This window comes from Glandiceps talaboti, chromosome 17 (assembly GCF_964340395.1).
Source record: "Glandiceps talaboti chromosome 17, keGlaTala1.1, whole genome shotgun sequence".
Classification (NCBI taxonomy): Eukaryota; Metazoa; Hemichordata; class Enteropneusta; family Spengelidae; genus Glandiceps; species Glandiceps talaboti.
In genome coordinates, this window is record NC_135565.1 from 17,278,142 (window position 1) to 17,302,208 (window position 24,067).

General features: G+C 35.1%; 1 protein-coding gene across 6 annotated transcripts in view; it reads left to right on the top strand.

The window, feature by feature from the left end:
- LOC144448357 (uncharacterized) overlaps positions 1 to 24,067 on the top strand; it is a 60,035-nt gene that overhangs the window by 29,652 nt on the left and 6,316 nt on the right. The window contains exons 1-5 of one of the 6 annotated variants that reach the window (XM_078138574.1): positions 2,555 to 2,633; positions 12,121 to 12,234; positions 13,598 to 13,714; positions 15,836 to 16,025; positions 18,335 to 18,847. In XM_078138574.1, the coding sequence (XP_077994700.1) occupies positions 12,140 to 12,234; positions 13,598 to 13,714; positions 15,836 to 16,013 (390 nt within the window). In that variant the 5' untranslated portion in view covers positions 2,555 to 2,633; positions 12,121 to 12,139 and the 3' untranslated portion in view covers positions 16,014 to 16,025; positions 18,335 to 18,847. Of the gene's footprint in view, positions 1 to 2,554; positions 2,634 to 12,120; positions 12,235 to 13,597; positions 13,715 to 15,520; positions 15,700 to 15,835; positions 16,026 to 18,334; positions 18,889 to 21,975; positions 22,159 to 22,296; positions 22,475 to 24,067 lie in introns of those variants that run through there. The other 5 variants (XM_078138576.1, XM_078138573.1, XM_078138577.1 and 2 more) reach the window with 5 other exon arrangements.

A 24,067-nucleotide genomic window follows, 5' to 3' on the forward strand; every position in this document is an offset into this window, starting at 1 on the left:
ATCAATTGTTAATCACTTTGTGCTTGGTCACGCTGTTTTTCCCGCTATCTCACCATGTGGCATTATATTAATACGGCCAGCGGACATCCTCGATCAATGTACAATAAGCCCATTATGTTTATTTGATTATGCGCACTTTGAGATTACTATTCTTTCCTACAAAAATTGATTTGCAATTAGGATTATTCTGTTCTTAATGGGTATCCATGCCAACGTTACTAAAGTAACAATTGTATACGAGTATATGTTTGCATCATTGTGAATGATAACGTCACATCCGGTAATCGATATTCGATTAACATAACTAAGAGGACATTTTCAACATTCAGAATGGAAATCATTCCAACATGGAATAATTCATAAATTGCGATTCATAATTAAATTTAAAAGTGAATTTGACAAAATGAAGTATTAAAAAAAATAACACTTGGAGTAATGATTTTAAGATTAAGAAATTTCATAAATATATTTACAAAAAATGTTTTTAAGAGAGATATTTGACAATGTTATCAATATGAAGAGTTAGGCAGTCAGCAGCTGAGATGAAATACTATGGCAAATAATGAATTTTAATTAGTTTGTCTATAATCCATTCAGGAGAAAATGTTCGGATTTATTCGATTTGTTGACGAGAACTTAATCCTTTAGATATGAAACAGATTTTATTATACAATTATTAACATCTCAGATTAAATGAGCACCTTGTGGGACGCTCTTAACGTCCACATAGATGTAGCCACAGCATTCTTTCTTAAGGTTTTGTTGACCTCGCTGTAGCGTATGTATTCGTTTTGGTATAAAACCCCATCAACATTGCACAGATGCATAATTTGCTGACAAACAAGTAACCGAGTACGTATTCGAGTTACGCCTGTTTACATACTGCCATCAAGTCAATGTACATAGTACCATAGCTGATTTGTAGACAGGTATATACGCTGATCAGTAGTATTGACTTTTTCTTGTACATTTTTGTGTATTTTTAGAAATCCAAAAGTTTCGAAATGTAGTAAGAACATGTTGCTTTAATTGAGTTAATGTAATGTATGTTTTGAGAAAAACAAACATATTTCACACTATTGAAGTGGGAAATAAAATTATTGTGTGGATATAGATTGTTGGAAGATTAAAAAAAGGAATAACTCACACATTACTAAAGTCATGTATGATATTTGCAATTTTAGCACAAGAAAAAATAGTTGCAAAGGAATACCATTATTAGAAATGTCAAGCCATACACAGAGTCCCACCTCTGTAAAAGTTGCATACTTAGGACAGAGTTGTGCACGTAGCTGTACCAGCCTTATGGAACCACAGTGCTTCTACCAGCTGTGTGTGAAATAACCTTGCAATAGTTCTAACCAGCACATAGCTGTGACATACCTAAATCTGACATATGGTTAGGTTTTTACAACAGTCATGGACAAGAGCTTATTCCTACAACAATGTAACAGCTATGTGAACATTACTGTAAGAGAAGTATTTTCCACAGCCGTGGACCAGTTATGTGCGAACTGCTGTAACTCGGGTATTTCACTCAACCGTGTATCAGATATGTAAGCAATGCTGATTTGATATGAACAAAAGGCACAGTTACGGTATAGGGATATGCAGACTTGATACACAGAATTGATAAGCATATATATTTAACAGATACACTTTTCGTAGTCATATAGCAAGGCTTTGGTAAAATATTTAACCTGTAACAGGCCTTTAAGGCACATCCTAGTTCTAGGAAATGTGAGGGTCCATGTTTATTAGGAACCAATTAATGTGAGAAGTGCTATTTTGATACGTTCTAGCCATATGGTGATCATTGAAAGTTGCCGAATCAGTAAATTTGAAAACGATCTTACAGGTTTAAAAGTAAATTCTTATTGTTTGCCTCTTATAAGGAAATTAATGGAATCCTGTCAATCCTGTGAAGTAATGTCGACGAGGACTGACTTTTAAAATTGCCTCAAGATTTTGTAGCATGGAAGACATCAAACTGATCCTTATGGTGATGCAAAAAGTAATTGACCAACATTTAGTTTGCATTTTGTAGTCTTCAGGGAAATTAAAAGTTTTGAAAACCCAATTTCTTAATGAAAGGGAGAGGGCACATCGGACGAAAATCAAATGGCATGTTATTTTCGAAATGTAGAGGAACATTCCACTGCTAGATTTAATGTTTTTTAATTACCCCGAGCTTTACGCTAACGTCAATTTTCTGACATTTCAGCCTCGATTACGGGATGTCTCGGGACTTTGATTGAACATGTAAAAGTTTGGGTCACTTTATCAGGACATGTTATTTCCGGTTGCATAAGTCCGTCAAATCGTCGACAAAGAGGGAGTTGTGACGTAGATGATCACGTGCACAGGAAATTCCTAGGAATCATTTATATGCAAATGTTATCAAAATAGTGCGCAATCCTGTTTTAGTCATGTTATTTCATTCATGGTTTGATATACGTCACTACGCGATTCACTGATTGGACTGGTGCACGTGACCAGGAAGAGCGTGTGTGTAGGCGAGGCTAATGCATATCTCTGCTATAAAAACGGTGTAAATTAATCACAGGATCATAGAAACACAACGGAATACTTGATACGGATAGCACGAGAGATTAACCGGGTACTTTTCGAAGGTAAGTGTTTTGGATATCGATTCAACACTTAACTGCTGATGGATGTTATTACCTGTACTATTCACACAGTCAAACTACCATAATAACTAAACATTACAATTTACTTTGCCTTATGTAGTTACCCCAACAGTTGTAGCAATTGTCTTATAACAAGGGAAGAAAACAGTAAACTGTTCATCAGCATTTATTATAATTTACCATTCTTTTCAATACATTTGGCTGGGCAGGATGAAAAAATATGAACACAATGCAATGGAAAGTTAAACAGTCAATATACACACAACATTGATTACTAATGTATTTTTAAAAGCTTTAGAAAGTAGTGACACGTGTATTGCGTCATTGCGTTCCATGACTAAAAATCGAAACGTGTTTAATCAGTTGACTCGTGTTTTTGTTCGGTGATAGTCAAATGCCAATTTTTATATAGCGGATTTCTAAACCCCCAAACGCTAAAGAATTAACGTACTGTACAAGTGTTTTATCTTCTACCTAACAGCTAAATAGCATAGTTCGTAGTCGAAGTAACCCTTAGATAAAACTTCGCTTGATTTCATCTACCGTTTCTGCGTATCATATCTTACAACTAATTTTGACTAAATTTTATTATCGTCAACTAAATTGACCATCCATTTAAACATGCTACGGTCACATTTTGTAATATTTCTGTGGAGTGTAATTTCCCGTTTCGATTTTCGACTCCACACCTTTCCGTGGGCATTGAATAACCTATGTACAACACTGTGCAGGAACCGAAAGCGTTACATGGATGTTGGAAATAATGTGAGTCGGATAACTTAGACAAGAATTCCCCGGTTGGTCCATACACCACTTGTCATGTTTATGTCATAAAGTTATCAAACTGTGAGTGTGCAATGAATAATATACTTGAGCGTTTACCAGTGTCACTTTACGTTTTCTATTGCTCCATCAGAAAATCACTTTATTCATGCTAGAAGCCTTTTGAGATTTGTACTGAATTGCTAATATCACAAGGAAAGCGGCATTCAATTGTCCTGCACCTATTAAAGCAATAGCTCAATCGCTTTGGCTTATGTTGGTAAAATGTACTTAAGGGATTTTTTAAAATTTGCGATAAGTCTTACTATTCCTTCAAAGAAAGAGGTCTTTTGTACACCAGACAAAAGAAATCTTGAAAAGGAGAAAAAACTACGAAAGTCAATTCGCTAAAGAATTCTTAATCAGATATAATCTTCATAATGTAGAATTCGTGACAGAAAATAGGCCGTGACATATTTCAACGTCATATCTTGACAACACGACCAAAATATCAGGAACAATATAAATCGGTAAGCTTAAAAGCTGCCAATTCGCCTAATGCGCCATTTGCCAGCAGCAAGGATTACATGACTATACACTCCATGAATTGCCCGGTATGAAGACTTTACATTGAGCGAAAAATGCCCGCAAAGTACACACTTTCACAAATAGATGCCATCAAACTTTGTTAATAAGTGTTATTGAAGTTGTTGCGTTTACGGTGTTGTATAGCTTGCCGTTTTGATTGAAGCACGGAAGATTGCTCAAAAAAAGTTGCACATGAAATGATACGTTTTTGTAACGTTTCATCTATATTGTAACTCAGTGTATATCAAGGGATGTTGCTATGGAAGCCAGTATAAGTCCGAGTGGGTCGTCTGGAAATAGATTGCATTACTGTTACATATTTAATTGTTGCATATACATTTCATATCACTTCAAGAGCCGAAGGGGATATCCAAAGTAAAATACCATAATTATTAAACATAACGACAAAGACAACAACAAAAATAGTAACAACAACAACAACAACAACAACAACAACAACAACAACAACAACAACAACAACAACAACAACAAGTGAACAAGAAAAACAAAAAACAGCAGAAATATGCCTATTTGTTCGACTTGTTCTGTAAATCTTTTATCAAATGTGTGTAACAATTTCGGCTAGTTATCAATTTGATGACATTGATTGACTGAAAAGACATTTCTTATATTTCTTCTAATAAGAGCCATAGGGTAAATAAAGTCATATCTTCTAGAATCACCGTTTTTGGACATTACAGAATTATCGAAAAACGTAAAAAGTGTTATGAAGGATACATGGTGCATGTGTTTATACACTTGAGACTGATGCCATTAATTGTAATCACAATCATATGCGTTCGATCTACAAAACGCGATTGGGTACACTGTCTGATATCTAGGATTGTCAAGTCAGATGAATTTTAATTCAAAATAAATTTCCTTATTAATTATTTATGATCAGTATACATTTCCATCACCTTTGGCAGTTGGAAAATACATTCACAATGTTGTCTACGGATCGATACTTAAAACTTGATCTCTCAGATAAGATTTTAATCTCACTGGTAGGTCATGTATGTTATATAAACGTATAACGAAACGCACAACAATAGTCATGACAAAATAAGAACAGAAGTTAAAAAAATATTGTATTTGTAAATATGTAGAACAAATGCATAATTACGTTGCCATAACAAATCCATTGTTGTTCCGACCAATTTTTAATACTCGCTACCACTATCAGCATACCTCCTCTAAGGCTTGCTACAAGCCGTATAAATAGAAATGAAACAATTACTCGTAATGCATGTATAGCAGGAAAAAGGAAGAACTATTTGAAAATGTTTCACATTACAGTCAGGTGGCAAATAGTCACAGTCAAAGTGCTGTCGACTACACTCAATTATACTAATGTCAGGATTGCGAGTTGGTGACCAAAATAGTAGCAATCAACAAAGTATTTCATAAATATTAATCAAATAGGCGATGACAGTAGCTAATCCATGAAATCAATATCTGAACTTTTATGTAAAAGGTCGTATCACTCACTCTTCTCTATTAATTATTAAACATTTGTAGATATATTATTAGCATACGTGTTTAATTAATATTTTTTATCGTAAAATTACAAAATGTTTTAAATGAATTTCAAACAAATTTCATATTTATGCTAGAACCAGAAAAAAACGTACTCGGCGTTTTCACTCTCTCACGTCTAATTTAGTATACAGTGCGAAGCACTTCATAACGTCTTATTTCAAAAATAGTCTGTCGAATTTAGCTTGAAACCTGTATCAAAAATCAATATGATAATATTCAGTTCAGCGGTGGATGCCCCTTCTTTGGATGATCGATTCAATACTTGTTTTCAATCTCGTTGATTTTTTTCAAATGCTCAATTCTACATTTAATTAGATTTTTATTCGAAAGGACATTTCCGAAACTGTATTGGTGTATGTTGTTGTTGCTTTTGTTTAATTTTCATTATGTGTTCCAATATACTCTATATAGCGAGAAATCATACAATGATTGGTTGATAATCACGATATCCGTCAAATGTCTAAGTTACTGTTTCTCAAACCTCTTTGTGCAAACTCAAGTACCGTTATCATGTTGAGTCAGCACGGATTTGGTTCTGGATAAGATTTCTAGTGCGCAGTGCGTATATTCTGCATACTGATTTTAACCGAAAATGGGACCTCTGTCGTTTTAATTTTGTATTGCATTAAAACAGATTGCATTAGTGATTTCAATTGTTTGTTTAATACCATGCCAATATTTCTACATTCAATCTATATCCAAACATCATATCCTTCTGTCAACACAATTATATGTCTTGTTTTAAATTAATCCCCATGGTATGTATTCTTCGAGGTTATCATCAAATACCATTATTGAATTCACATACTTCCACCAAGAATGGTATGTTAATGACTAAAGTAAAGATTTAAAGAAAATATCAGCATGGGGTAAAACAATTGCCTTATACGACAGCGAGAATTTAAAAGGCGCGGCACTTATGTTAGTTGGTATCCGAACGATAGTTATACGTAAACCCGGTTGCGTTGACTATAGCAAGTTTACTTTGAAGTTTAATGATCAGCAAGTTCGGAGGAAAATAATAGCTCTTTGTATATGTACCTTGAGGTGTCATGTTCGATTGCTTTAACAAATTCATTGTTCTATTGTTGAAACGAGTGTGACACCTTAGCTCTATTATACAATACTATGCGATTTTCGTATCAAATTTGTTCGAGCATTGAAAACAGTAAAGGACGTATTTTAGCATAGCTTCGCCATTTAATGAAATATACGTGTTTACTTTAAGTATATTGTCCTATAGCTAAAAAGATATCACACATAATGGACTCTTCGATGCACGAAAGCGTCCAGTGCGTGCATGGGTAACCATGTATGAAGAATGTTAAAATTTTTCGTTTTCTGCCTTCAAAGTAATCCTTATGCGGAGGTAGGAATCATTTGCATATAAATTGGAATCTCAATAATTAAGAGATTATATTACACGGCCACAACCACGTTGTCCCTTATCTTCTCGCCGTGTTCAGTCTGAGCTATCACTCCCAGTACACCGCCCTATTCCCTAGTGTACCAAAAGGCCACGACAAGCATTTTTACTTCACTTCAAATCGAAAATACTTTAAACCCTTTCTCATTAAACGATACAAACGTGTCACTGTTGAAGATGACTTTCAAAATTAAACTCCCGATCATATCGCTTACGGAAATCCTAAAGTAATTATAAATTGGAGTTTAGACTACTTCAGTGATTATGGGCGGAGTTAGTTTCAACTTCAAATCACTGATAATGTAAACTGATAGAAGTAGAAATCTGGACTGTCAGACTTTTGTATGACTTAAATCACAGCGAATTCTCTGATGATACGAAAGTCGTATTAACTGGATATATCCTAGCTGACGCATACTATGGCTTATATGCATACAGATGTAAACTAGACATATAGAAACCGCTATTGTTCAAATCGATTCTGAACCACGCATCATTCCCAAATGATCAATAATCCTTCATCTTGAAATCTGCATTTATTCCTATAGGGGAATGTAGCCCAACCTTAATGCATTTCCTAGTGCAATTATTTTCTATTATAATTATTCGATTTAAATTCAAATAAACACTGTGAATGTTTAAATAGGTTGATGTTTGATGGCGTTGATTACTTGTCATAATACAGGAAAGGTGATAATTATGTGCATATACCCTTGAATCTGGATTTGTTACAAGTACACAGTTTTTAGTATGCTGTGATTAGATAAAAGCCGTGCGTATAATAATCTACATGTGATATTAAGTCTTCAAACCTGAGTTTATCAGCTGTTTTACTTGGGTAATAACCCCGATTAACCTATTGCAGCATAATGCTGATGTCATCACATGTCTTAGAAAGGTATTAAAATTCGTCTGTTGTGTTATTGATTATGGTATTATACTGTCTTCCTCAGCATCTACAAACACGATGTAGTATAAACATGAAAGGCCATATCCCTTTGATCACAAAGTTAAATGACATAGGTAAATACATTTACGCTAAGTACATTTCTTTTTAGCTTCTGTCCAATCGAATAATTTCATTATTGTAAAGCATTCCTGTTTTTTCTTTGTTGTGGTCAGTGAGACAATTTCCCCATTGTTGATCCTATAATCAATATTAATAAGGTAAATTGAAACTTTCCGAAACATGACATGAGTTGAAATGTTCACATTTTTGCATGTTTGCTGAAAATGCTACCGTCATCTTCAGTCTAGTGTTGAAATGATGTATTCTCACTTTTTGTTTTGCAAATTCATGAACTCTATGTAACTGTAATAAACCCTGGCTTGTTGAGGACAGGAGTAATAATCTCCTTGCTTTCATTTAGTGTACATTGAAGCTACACATATGTCATCACATAGTGAGAGCACTGAGTTGTTCATACATCATTACAATTGACACAGGACAGGAGTCTTCAATGTTTACCAAAGATACACGAATCAAAAACTATATCAAGTTCTATTTCAGAGATCTTAAACTTAGCAATGTGATTGCAAATATTGAGAGTTTGGCAAAGACATTACAGATATCAGGAACTTTGGAATCGACCAGCTCCACGACGACTTCTGAATCGATTATGCCACTCTCATTTTGTAATCTGACCAGCTAAACCAATTGAAGCCTTAAAATGGATAGTCGTATCAAGTACAGCACAGCTATCAAAGACATAATTGCTATCTATGGAATGTAATCATGTTGACAATGACATTTCATATTGATATACCAAATGACAATGTCTCTGTATATACATTAGCAAGAGCAATTGACCTCCATGTCATTGATCGTAGATAGTTTAGTAGTTAATCCTTATCATACTTCAAAGTCAAAGTATATAATACCAATCAAACACACTACTAGAAAGTAGTGCAATTTCCTTTTTGTGCGTCTTATTTGTTTTCAGAATTAATGAATAGATAAATGAACTATAATGAGTAGAATGTGTATGAAGAATTGGAAAAAAGTCAAATTGCTAAAACACAAAATGATCACTATAATGATCTGGCAAAAACGTAATGAATAATAAATTGTTTTATCACCGTCGACGTCATAATGTAATTTATGGCATTTCAGTTGAACGATCATAATGTCAAGGTAACTGTTGATTGGAATGGTGCGTTCATATAGTCACCATTTTAGTGTATTCTTTTATAGTATGTATGTATGTATGTATGTATGTATGTATGCATGTATATGTATGTAGACAGATGGATGGATGGATGGATGGATGGAAGGGTAGATGGACGTCCATCCATATTTACGCGACATGTGTGCTCCCTTGACATTCTGTTCCCCTACTCCTCAGTAAATTCGTTCTTTTTTTTCAGACAATCCTAGGGTCTTTACACGTGTGGAAACACCAACAGAAGACAGCATGTACTGTTCTTCTTGCAATTCCCCGTATTTTCAAAAGTCGCGAGGTCAAACAAATTCCTGCTATTGTAAAGTCGACGTGCAAATACAATTCTTTGAATATATACATTCTGCACATTACTTAAAGATCAAACAGTAGAGAACAAAGTACAAAAACTAATAAATCACTTCCTACTGCACATGCCAATAGGTCATTCACACAATCAGCCATGTCAAGATACGTCAATGAAAGCTGACTAAACTGAATAAAAGTCATTTGTCAATGCTTGCAATAATTACAATTTGGAACTGAATTGCATTAAAACCCAATAAGCAATTCTTTACATGAAAGTTTCTGTTTTCGTGAGTAGTACCAATGAATTATTTCGCGTCCTGCGTGATCTATCAAGGTCACAATTACATCCGGGAAATACAACAAATATGCACTTCCCTCTGTGGAATTACATATTAATTGACATAGTTCTGCCGTAAGGGAAAAGAGTAGACTCCCTGGTACTATAATGGAGGCAAGTCAATAAGCCATAATCCCATGGGTGTGTGATTGGGATTACTGACGAGAGCAGGGATAGGGTTTAATCATAAGAAACGAGCGAATGTTCTCGTTACACCTTGAATTACTAACCAACTTTATGTACAAACATCAGAGCTATCTACGCCTACCTACAGGAAAAAAGTCCACATGTGTGAGAATTACAATCTGTGACAAGTTGCCTCCAATTCCTCATGGCATTCAACACTGTATAGTATGTGGCGGGATTGTCACGGACTGATACCATACTTTTATGTCAGTGTATATATCAATGTTTTATCACAGTAAAATAAGATGAGAAGGTTCTACGTAAAGTATATGCATCTAACTGTGATAATTAATCTGGGTAATTAATCATTACATTGCACATTTTTAATGATACAACTTTTAGAATATTTCAAAACAATAAACTAGACCAGTTAATGTTTTTGTTACACCAAACGTCAATTGACGTCAATTTGTTTGTTATCGTCACCTCGACAAAGATAACGCAGTTATCAAAATTGCTACATATCAGTTAAACGGTCCATGCTGGGTTTATAAGATAAAAGCCCAATACTTGTATAATACTATACTGTTTAGGGTAGTTGCTTGTATAGCAGCAATTTCTTTGACATTGTTTCTGCGTTTAAAACATTTCGTCATTGGATCATTCATAAGTTATATCTAGTAATCCCAGGTTTGAGTTCAGTCATTTATTTGCAAGTAATCGTTAAGTAAGCTTCAGTAAGTAGAATACTGCAAGTACCTTAAATATCAGACAAATATTTAATCCTGTATGTATTAACAAGTTGAGTAGAATTGTGGTATATCCTGGACAAATATTTCACTTTTAACAAGCTTTCACAATGTTGTTTTTTGTTACAAATAATGATAAATGGATTTGGTTACGATATATCATTATAGAAAAAAAACCACAGGTGTGTGCAAAATCTTGATTTATCTTCTTGTCATCCAAAATGAACAAGATGAATTAATATCCACCTTATGGCTTTATTTATACGCCCTAGAACGCCTTCAACTTTAACAACCTAATTCATCTTGTTAGATTGGTTCAGGTTCATTTCTGATAATAATCAATACATTATACATCATCTACAGGGAATAGATAGTCATCGTATTATTATTTACACCGTCAGCAGATGGACCATACCACCCTCACACATAAATAACTGATTTAAAAACATGATATCGTTGCTTGATAAGACGCAAAGAACAAATATATGAAATGACCCTAACCTTTTCACATTATCAGTACTGCAGGGATTCTGTACGATATCTTGGGATTTTGATGTTTTGTGCGGTGTCGATCTAAAACTCACGATGCAAGGACAGAGATAAGATAGGGGGATCATAGGCGACTTGATTTATGCTACGTTTAGCAATCTGTGTCTGGTGTACAGCTGAACGACTAATCTAATGTAGCGTCTGCTTTGTTTGAAAAGGACAAGCTCCACCGTGTCTGGGAAAGAAAGTGTAGGTGGCAAAAGTCTGAAATGAGATCCCCAAAAACATGTGGAAATGCAATTTATATGCAATTTTTCCCGTTTCCTATAAATTAATTCTTTCGTCAGCAAATCTGCGATGCATAAGGACAGAAATAGCGGTACACTCTTTGTCGTCAAGAGTTAGCATTATACTGTTCCAAACACTCATATTTGTAGTCAAAAAGGCAAACGCATTTCTTTGATCAACACAACCAGTTACACTAAAAGCTATCAAAACACAGGATGCTCTCATCTGATACAATATCATATAACCAAGATGTCTAGGGATGAGATATTTTAGAGACCAAATCCCTCAAAATACAAATTGTTTAATCTCCAGCACGAAATCGTTGTCAACTCATGTCGCGTTCATTTTTACGTTCTTATTAAGTAAATTGCTGCGTTGAACCCATTTATGCTGTCTGACATTGGATTGTGTATATCACGCACCTAAATATCTATATATGTTGACAAAGAGTTCACTACGAATGTTAGTTCAAAAAACTTGAAAATACTCAGGAGTACTTTTTGTGATGACGTCACATGATTATTATTCATCGTCTGAAATAACATATTCATTGCATCCATATGATGTGACACGAAAAGTTCCATTTAAATCACTGTAGGGGGAAAATTCAATCATTTTCTAGAACGGAAATTCAATTGAATAACTCTATTTTAATCCACGTCCTTTTCTTCCTTTCTTTCTTTTCTCATTTCAGAGTTAGAATTAATCACAGGATGAATAGCCTGGCAGTACTTTCACTAGCACTCTTAGCCACCCTTTACGTCACTTGTCTTGTTGACGTCACGGTTGCGTACGATGATAAAAATTCGTAAGTACACTTATGTTGAAATTTCTTTATGTAAGCAAATTGCTTTGAAAGTTGACTTTTGAACTGTGTTAGTTTAACACAGAAACTAGAAAAGTAGAATTTAATGGTTTAAATGGAGTGAGAATTGCTCTATTACATACATTGTGTACTTGTAAATGTTATTTTTTCCGATTTGTTTTAAAATTCATTGTTGTTAGCAAAGCTGTATATGAATAAAAATAGGAGCAATATATAGTCTAACCCGTTTACATCAAGATCATTTGTGATAATGAACAACATTTGTATGAGTTTCGACCTTACTCAAGAATAAATCTAATGATTGATCAATCGATAAATGAATGAATGAATGAATGAATGAATGAGTCGACCGACCGATCAATCCATCCATCCATCCATCCATCCATCCATCCATCCACCCACCCACCTATCCACCCATTCATCCATCAATCCATCCATCCATCCATCCATCCATCCATCAATCAATCAATCAATCAATCAATCAATCAATCAATCAATCAATCAACCAATCAAATCATAGAGTGACAGAAGTAAAGTTAATAAGTTCTGTTCAGTTATCCTCAGAAGGCTGTAGAAAGTAAACGCTTTCAGGTTCTGTCTATATGTATTAGCTGTCGGGTTTTTCCGAACGTAATTCCAATAGCAATTTATTCTAAGGATAGGGCACAACCATGTGAAAAAGAACGCCCACCACATGACACAATTGGTAATTGGGTTCACGCAATAAACAGTTGGTAGAAATTCAAAGTGTCTTGGGAGTTGTCTTGCTGTGAATAATGTGGTGAATTGAGTTTGATGGAGATAAGTAAAGAGTTTAAATAAACATTACAAGTAACATTCGAAGACCCCCTCGTAAATGAGGATTATATATAAACGTATGATCTTAATCTTAAATGGATAAAATACGCAAATTAGTTAATAGATATACCAAAGCTGTGTTATTGTTCAAGAGCAATATACAACGAAACAGTGCCGCCTCAAAGTTGCAATTTAGCAAGATACTCTCATATTTTGCGATGTAACCATAACAAAAATAACTATAGCAATATTGTTATGCATCCATAATCATATAAACGATTGTTTAGCACGTTATATAATATTACAGCTTAAAAGCGGGCGTTTGATCCTTCTGACCGAGAGGGATGGGGATGGGTTATCCATATGTGCGAGTATCCTAAGACAGGCACAGAAGCATAGATCTGGACAGTTTATTCAACACTTGGGCGATACTTTTTTGGCGACAATTCTAAAGAGTTTCCGAATGTATTTGGACGAATAATAATAATAATTATTATTAAATACACAATAACTACCATGGCATTTACTTCTACTTAACATTACACAGGGATGATGACGGTGCCGTAGAAATCCCGCCAAATTACTGGTCACAACAACTTGCAGAACTTACAGAACTCGTTAAGCTTGGTGAACAGGCTTTAGCAGAAAAATTAGCCAAAGAAATGTAAGTATCAGTCTATTCCATATGCGTGACCCGTGTCTCGTTCAAAATGTTAAGTGAAATGTTGTAAAGGTATTACAGAAGATTGAATACATTATAGGTAGCCTTACAAGTTTATACAACTCTCTAGACAGTTTTTGGAGAAGCTTTGAATTTCTGTTTCTGCCAGAGCCAACTACATGCTTAACTGGAGACAGTGCAAGAACTTGCAACTGACTGGGTACAGCAAATCAACACAGCATGATGGATACAACATAAGACCCAAAGGGACAAACACTTGATTTACATAATAACATGTCTCTTTCTATTTTAGAGTACAAGTAAATTGCAATAATGGCGGAAAAGGGTTTGATCCCATGCTGGTTTGCTGCATGCTGATGGTTATGTAATATAGATACTAACCTGTAGGGTTTTTACATGCATGATTTCTTTTAACATCTGACATAAGCATGAAACTGGCAGACGACAGGAAACACTACTAACCTCCAGGGATTTGATTTAGTTCCAGCAGGTGTACAACACTGTGTGCTCTGTGCTGAATCTTCCTTGCGATTTGATAAATCCGCCATCAATGAATTATGACACAACCTCAGTTGACAGTAATCAGAATGTTTCCCCATGATGCTACATGCACCAATATTAGTGCAGTTAGTTTGTTTTTTGAACAATATGCGGTGTGGCCTCTTTGGGTCATTTATCAGTTAGTTTGTTTTTTGAAAAATATGCGGTGTGGCCTCTTTGGGTAATTTATCTTTGTACACGTATCACGAATAACATTTTCATTATTCAAATAATTTTCTGGAGCTTGGCACATTACAGCCTTATTTTCAAACTAGTATTGGCAATATTACATTATGCTTACCTCGGGCTCTCCTCCTTTGCTTACTTTCGTTCTGGGAAGTACAGTGTTGATTGCACACAAATTAAGGATGATATAAAACCCAGAGTAAACAAATGTTAAATTTAAGGTTTTTCGACTGACATCTCTAAAACGAGAAGCCAACTTTGACATTTCTTAAAAGTCACCACTCGCAATTGCCCGAATTTGCATATCTGGTATTATCTCGTTTGTGCCAACTTTATGCTTTAAGGAGTATTACAGCATGTCTTTTGTTTTTAACTGCATAGATTTTATTCGAAACAATGGTATGCTATTGGAATCCCTAAACGTATGAGCAGATGTAATAGTAAAATGTCAGCATATTACTAAGCATAGAGTCAATGTTTGCAACGATATATATGAGACGTCATTCATCATTGCTGCATTGATGGTTAGACTTTCGTCCTACACAAGAAATTTGTATCCAGAATATACTTGTTTAGTAATACTATTCCTAAACTTGGCCAACGTTACTTTCAATTCAAGCAACAATACAATGTAAAACAGTTAGAAAAGTATGAACAGGATGGCCTCTACATAATGCTTAGTGAAACTGGATATAGTACCAGTTTTAGTTAGGAGGTGTTTGTAATTTGTGAATGAATGTCTTAGTTATGAAAAGGTTTGAATTGGGTAAATATATAATAGCAATGGCTTACCTTATATTGGAGTATTTATATCAGAGTGATTAAAAATTATATACATGAAACGAAAGAAATTAATAATAAATGATATTTCGTTATTGACATGCAGGGGCCAACATAGTTGAATCGTGTTGTCTATAAAATACCAACTGATATGTTAATATCTTGTTTTCCATAACTTGCATTTTGGTGTACAAATATCAATATCTCTCTGTTGGAAAGAGATTAACTATATAGTATGAATTAAGACATCCATCACGTTCTTACCATGGAATATCATTTTAGGGACAAACAGAAACGACGAGGGTGTAGCAAAGCTGCTGTTTGTGGTCCTTCAAAAGCTGCTAGACAAAAGATTCAAAACATTCCCTATCGGGGTGTATCAATGTATGGGGGAGCTGGAAACCCTGGACGAAAACGACGAACAGTTGCAGACGATCAAGCGTAGTTTGCCTGTAGTTTAGGTAGCGTGAGTAGCATTTGTCAAACGCAAGAAAAAGTAAAATGATTTGTAACTGTGATAATATTTATGTTACCGCTCCTAATATGCACATCCCTTTTTGTTATCTCCCCCTATTTGCACACTATGACATAATGAAGGAGAGCCTCCAAGCGTGGCAGAGGGACTGCATGCTTTGGTTTCAGCGGCTGTGCCGCTATGGGCCATAGTAGGAAATTTTTTAACAGTAAGCAAGGGTCCGATGATACTCGTTTCGGACCAGAAAGCCCTGGAAGGAAACGACGAACAACAGAAACAGTATCTGACCCACAAGCGTAAAAAGTTGTGAGAGTGAGTATTGGATATCGCGAAAACAGCAACAATTCCGTGTCTTAGATAGATCTTATGTACTCTTTGAATGATCGCATGGACATATGCATTTACAGACCTTTCAGGATTTCAGGACTATGCAGAAGACACTGCACTCGATACCCACCATTCACATGTATATGTAGGATCGGCACGCTTTACCTTAAATCACCCTGATTGTGTTAATAGTCATCATTGCCTCGTGTGAAGGAGGACATACCTTTACCAAATCGAGGGTACAGGAAGTGACGTCACTGATATTTATCCTTTAAGATCACAGCCATATGTCTGTCTCACAAGTCAAACTTCACTCACAAGTTAAAATTCATCCCAACTTTTGTTATTAAGCAACCTTCATTTTATGGTTTTTGCACAGGCATTTTACTTAATTTGTCATTATTTGTGGCACACCTCAACCAAGCAAAGTTCTGAAATCTTACGAAAGGTCTGTGATGTATAAACTATATAGCGTTCCTCTTCGTCAAGGCCTCTGACCTTCTTCAAATTGACTCCTCTCTTGCTCTCTCTGTCTCTTACTTCGTCGCATGATTATAACTCTTATTCTGTCACCGTTGCTATGTCAACGTGTTCCCTTCTCTCTACTCGTTCGTAGCTCGTGACTTCTAGATTCTAACTTGTCTCGTAGTCTCTATCTGTCACATATGGAGTGCTATCATGGAAAGCAATGGTATTGTATGTTTGTAATTCTAAGCATCATCTAACTATTCTTTGCATGCACTTGTTGATTCTGTAATTATGTATATCTTATTATAATAATAACTGGTTGATGTTAAAGGGTCATTGTCTCCTTTTGCTCATGCGCGGACCTCAAGTAAACATTTAAAGCTAGGATTTCGTGTATACCTATGACTTAGCGGTGTCTACCAATACGAAACTTGCTATCTAATAGTCTTTGATATATATCAATGACTTGTCATAATAAATCTAGCCTTGATTACCCAGGCCCATGAAGGAGAGCTATCCTTCCGATTACCTAAGATTATGTATTATACATAAACATGGCCTCTGAACTTGTTTCAGTTTGGATTCTATATTGGCTATTACGATAACTATAACTATCAATAACATCATATACGTTTGTGGTTGCACTGAGTTCATAAAATGTTACGCTTGAGCTCCTTGAGACTGTTACCCTTTAACTTCTTTTGTTTAAAGAAAGCTTATCTTAATTTACTATGTTCCTTAAACGTTAATTAGTTAAAAAAAATGAATTATCCACATGCCAGTTATGATTTATATATGCCAACAATACTTTTCTAAAACATGTGTCTTTGTGATGATGATCTGTTACACCGATTTGTGTTGGAAACCCAGGATTTTGTTGGTATTTATTGGTCTGTTAATTAATTAATTAATTAATTATAAATCCATCTTGTACATTGCCAGTTTATTGCCAGCACGCACACACGCACCCCCCCCATATATATATATATATATATATATATATATATATATATATATATATATATATATATATATATATATATCAAGCAATATAAACAGGAGCAGGAGTATAATTGTATGAACTTCATAGAACTACACTGTTAGTCGTCTGATGATCGTAACATCCTGAAACACTGTGTAACGGTTCCTGAGTATCTTGCTTGATAATATGTTATTTTACCGCTCTACATACATATGTATTCAGCACTCAGCATATACATTTTTTTACATATATCAATAATAATAATATCTCAGTATATGAGATTATATATATATATATTTCATTTTGGAAATCCTACGTTTTAGACGAGCATGTATAGACATCAACTGTTTTATTTCTGTTGTTGAATATCTTTCATACCGACGTCTTCAATAACATATGTAGAATTTCTGGCCACGAATAAAATTGTTTTTATTTTCATTTAAGGCTTTTCTGATAACCAAATTTGCATATCCTCTTTGTATTATATTTACAAAGAGTGGTTACTGTCTAATAAATTTAAGTAAAAATTATCGACATCAGAATGTATTGTGTCCCTCATAGTCCTTTATAATGCTCTTGGATTTCAGCGTTTTGTTCGCATGAAATTGTGACGTCAAATTAATCGAACTCTAACCTTTGACCTGGGCCATCGTGTATGTTATCAAAATCTGCAACTGCAGGGCATACAAGTACTTTCATGTTGTTACTCCCCGTTGTTTAAATCTACCAAATGTTCAGTGCATGCCAATTATCCATCGCTGAGAAACAATAATTTCTGAGATGAGCACTTCAGCTATTTTCCTCTATATTTACCTGACACTATTTCCTCTTCCTTTGCCCACAGGTTTTGAAGCATCAATATGTCTCCGATAGAAGCTCTCCTGCATTATGATTCGGCACACTCAGAAGTGTGAAATAATAAATATTGAGAGAAAAAAAGCCTGAAAAAGACGTGAAATATTAGCCATATTAATTCCACCAAGTCTTATTTTTTGAAAGAAAATATAACTTTCTACATTTGACACCCCAAAACTCAGTCTAATATCACATGTCGACTGTTCCGATTATAAGTCAGAAACAAATTTTTCGACATCCAACTTCAGACAACAACTTATATAATTATATAAGTATTGAATATCGGGAAGATTATTTGATTTCATTAGCGCTCCTTATATCATTCTTTATACCACCTTTTCAGAAGATATAGACAATGTATTTTATATTTTTTGTTCTCTATTGGAGATTTACTGAAAAATAAAGTTTTTTCCAGAAAGAAGTGGTTTGATGTTTACTTGGATCGTTAGATGCACTCCGTGTCAAGTGCTGATTGTTACAATAGTCCTTTTTTTTTGGGGGGGGGGGGAAACAAAGTTGTGCAATAACATAAATATCAAATATTTTACTTCTGCTAAGAATGGTATTTTTGAGTAAAGACGTTTCATGGAAGCTATTTTCTTATATCTTGTCCTTATTTCGCCCATTTAAGTTGCTTAATTTGATGCAACATCAAATCATCTAGTGACCAAAAGCTATACACATCCCCAATGATATGAAATTTGTTGACAAACTAGTAAAACATAGCCCTTATCTATTGCTGAAAATCGGACACCCTCCAGATTAGTCCAGTCGATTTTAAGTGGGCAGGATAAGCCAGTCCATGTGAATGTTATCCTCTAATTTTCAACGTCCAATATTAACCAACGGCGAATATTATATATCGAATAATTACTGGTACATGGGCTTTAATTAAGTAAGATGTTTCATCAAAATGAAGTTGTGGAAGCTTACGATTTTTTTCGGGCCGGAAACGTTACTCCTATAACTATCCTTTTTTCTACTCGTTAAATTTCTTTCTCCTTCTAGAACGGTATTTGTATATGTTCATTATTTGAAAACAAGAGTAAACCAGGGGCTACGATAAAACGAGTTTCGACCCAAAATGTAATTTATTACTCATCAAGAACGACCAAAAATCTATAAAGACAGTCAATCAAACAGTCAAACAATGCTACACAGGATAAAAACTCAATATTTGAATAGAAAAAAAGTTAGTTTGATGTTTTCAATGAGAAACAGAACTATACAAATATGAATTTCAATCTACAATATACAAATTCTAATTCGCAGTTTTTAATCTGATGTGCGGTAGGAGTTTTCATATGGAAATTCTGCTAAATATACTGGTTTTCATGCCACTATATACCTGTTGCTGGTTCCAAGAGGCATCGCACGTCTCCCCATACAACGGCATGTGCTGTACACACAGGGGGTTTGTACGCGCTACTGACAGGGATGGTTTTCACATAACATTTAGCATTACAATCTTTCTGTCATTGATGGCGTCTAGTCTTTTTTTCTATGAAATCACTCACAAATAGTCAACATGTCTTTCCATAATTTCACAATGAAACTGTTATTATAAGTGTAATAAAGGCCAAACAAGGCTAGACAAAACAACATAATGCGACATCGTCTCACGCAATGCATCTTGGAACCGGAAAACAGACAATCCCAATGGATCAATAAGCAACGAAATATATCATCACCACAAATACACATACTACTACTACAACAATGTAACATAAACATCAATGGAACGAATATTGAAATAACACCTTTTACACCCAGTGCACAGATGGGCACTCCTTTACATTCCTTTCAAATGAAGAAAGAGATGAGATGCGAAATGAACTATCATAAGATTATGCGTTCGATACTTGTTTGCTCCAGCTAAGACTTTTTACTCATTGGCTCGTCCAACTGATACGAGCTTTACGATTTGGAAAGCCATCGTAGTAAACAAGTTTTTCAACTGTACATGTAGTAGGGTCCGCGGGCGGTTAGGGTTTGTAATGGAGTGACAATCTACACATTGACTGCGGTGGAAGGGGGGGGGGACTAATAACGGGTGTAGTTTGCAAGAGCACCCATCGTCGATGTGCTCTCCAAAAATTTATTTCAATATCCGCTGAATAGATAATGATGTTTCAGTGACATCACATATTGTCTAGATTGTGCATGTACCGGTATATATGTCAGTGGGAGGGGCGATGGGGATTGTATTGAGTCAGAATATATATGAAGGTTCTAAACGGAGGGAAATGAAATGGGGGAGGGGGGCGGGGGGCCCACTACCACATTCCACCGCTACTGCATCCTACTACCCCCACAGTTATACTATTATAATAGAACATATTAGTCAAAACTCTGCTGAGAACAATTTAATGACTCAATAGAAGAGGGAGAAAAATGCCGTAGCCCAGTCACCCGGTTAGTCTTTTGGAGGGTTGGCCCATGTTCAGCGCTGCCAATAAATCCAAACACAGGGATTAATTAATGCAGTACCTCCACACATTGACTGTGATGGGAGCAGTTGAAAACAACCATTGTGTTGGCCGCAGTAGGACATATCCACGTTAAAAAAACCATTTCATGTCTATGTGTCTATGGCATTCAGGTTTCAACCGCTCACCATCCCTTCATAGTCACGATTTGTACGTGCATTGTATTTTGTCTGTCTGTCTGTCTGTCTGTCTGTCTGTCTGTCCGTCCACTTCTCCTTCTCAGTTACACAAAGTTAAAATATATATTTGACAACGTTGAGTTCTTGATATCAACGCTACTTTAATCTGTAGACATTTTGGCAAATAATTCTATAATCTAATGTTAGGTTTAGGGAACTAATAGTAGAAATCGTTCCGTGACACGTTGAAATGTAAAATAACGTAGATCCGTAGATCGAACTTTCAACCTTCAAATGTAAGGATCACTGAAAGTAATGATGTATATTAAGAATTACGTCTATTTCTTATTGTTGTATTGTACTAATGGCAGCTCATAAGAAATACAACTTTTAAAAAATATTCCCTATGAATCAAATATTTACTTTAACTCACAACTGTTAGGATTAATTCGTAGAAGAATACAATATATGAATACACAAATGTCACTTTTCGTGTAAGATTCCAATAGACTAACTGATATATTTCTAAGTGTTTTATATATCTAGAACACAATTCAAGAAAACTAGATTGTTTTACAGGTTGTATAGTGTAAGTTGGTCGATTATGAGTTATTTCTTCCCTAGGTTTTACGTTTTAAAGTTTACTAATGTTTCTATTTACTCTTCCAGTGTAAATAATTTATGATATTACACTGTTTTTTAATAATTAAAATATAGATTCAGAATTAACATTGCATGCTTAGGTATTTGATTATGCAGAAAAGAAATAATATTTTTGAGTTAAGATTTAATCACACAACAAAAGTTATTTTTAAAAATATTTAAAGGATTGATACTTACATGGTGCAAGTTATTCTTGTTGTCATGGAAATGCTTTCATTGTACTTATTTGTAGTAGTCAAATTTAAATTATCTTTCACTAGATGGCTTCATCAGCTTGTATATATTTCTTAACATGCATATAAAGGTGATCCACTAATATCTACATTCGGTTTAGTTTAAAAATTGAATATCATTTTTAGGGATGAACAGAAACGAGGGTGCGGTGGCGCAGCAGTATGTGGTAATCATAAGGCAGCAAGACAACGCATCAGTAGCTTTTATCGACCCTCGATGTTTGGGGGCGCTGGAAACCCTGGACGAAAACGTCGAACAACGGAAAAGGATCAAGAATAGTCTGTGTATAGAATAATTGCATGTGTAGCGTGAGTAGTTTTTACAAAAGAGAAAAATGGTTCATTCTCTCATATACAGCACTACTTATTTTTAATGTAATGAACCCTAACATGCACATCCCTTTTTGTTATATCTTCAATACTGCACATAACAAACAAATTATACAGGAGAGCCTCCAAGCGTGGTTGTGGGATGTTTAGTGGCTGCGCCCCAATAATCCAAGCTTTAAAACATTCTCATCGTATTGATCAGCAAGGCCATTCCAGCTTTGGAATGGATAGTCCAGGAAGGAAACGACGAACAACCGAAACGGTATCTGACCCAAAAGTGTGAAATTAGTATAACGTGAGTATTGGACAGGTACTGGCCGCGAAATGTCCTCTGTTGAGTTGATCGTTCAACGTATGGCTTAACTGCATGACAACCTTCCTAGATTTGAGAACTTGTGACATGCAAAATGCACTCAGTAAAGCTTATGGTCACAAAATAATTTCGCACTTTTCTTTTAACTACATTAAAAGGTAAAGTTTTATTTTTGACTCTACGTGTTATCAAATAAGCCTCATATCACTGAAGAACATTCAAAAGACATAAACCATATGCATATCTCTACTCACCCCGTCATTATCATGAGTATGCTTCATTATTTTAACAATTCAACACACATACCTTAACCCGCCTCTCGCATTCATTGCGAATCATGGATGCCCATTCGTTCATGTCATTTGCACCAATTTTCCAACCCATAACATGCACTTCGTCACAACGTTCTCAAATCCTGAAAGGTGAATGTTGTTTCTGTATGAACTCAGTAGTGCTTCTCTTCTCTTCTCTTCTCTTCTCTTCTCGTCAAAATCTAAACTGTCCATCTTTCTACTTCGTAGCCTGTAAGAAAGTGGCATGACTTGACTCTTCATGTTTGTTGCTATCTGATGCCCTAACATCTGACTCTTGTCCTGTTACCATGTACTAGATTTAGACTCTTAGCAATCACGTAGTGTCTATCGCATCTGGAGTGCTAACACGGAGGTCTATGGTATTGTATCTTGGTAGAAACTTTGTTTATTGTTATTTGTTATGTAACAGCATGCTATCTTTCCATACAAACCTCTTTTGTATTAATGCTTATTTATTGATTTATCCATTAAATCAAATAAGCACAGACTTTGATTTCTCCCCAATTTAATAATATTGAAAATCAGTTTTGTACGTAATTATTCAAGCACAATATAAGATTATTGCATACATTGTAAATATCACGTATACGTCACCTGTCACCAATCTCGCATTCTGATTGGTCGAGAACCCTGCAGATATGCAGCCGTATTTTTACTTGTTGTATCACGTGATCACTGCACGTCTCCTTGTAAACAAACCTAGCAGACAACTAGAAATCCAGCTATAAAAAGCATTTCCAATGCCAAATTTGTTGTCAACTGAACAAAATATCACCGTTGTATACATTGTAACAAGTCTTTCAACTGTACTTTTCATGTCATAGGGAAAAAGTCAAAAATTCCGCACAGAACGGCGAAAGTCCAGTGAGGGCGAACGCACGGTCGCCATGCGATCGTAAACATAAATTCCTAAATTTATGAAGGATATCACAATTACCGCCACAGAGGGTGCAATTTTTGATTAACTAGTACAACAAAGCTATCACGAACATTTCTGTACATTTCATGGAATACAGTACGCAAAACAAAGATTCACTCATTTTTCAGCTGAAGGTTATAAGTTTGAATATATCACTGAGTGATATGCAAATAGTAAACATTACGTCATAATACTGAGCAAACGCGCACTCTGATTGGATGATAAAGTTAAGGCTGACATGTAAACAACCGCATTGCAGTTATAGGAGAGGTGCGTGATACTACGCTCAACAGTATAACGCGGAAGTGATTTTTATTTTAACACGAAACAGCATTTTTAGAC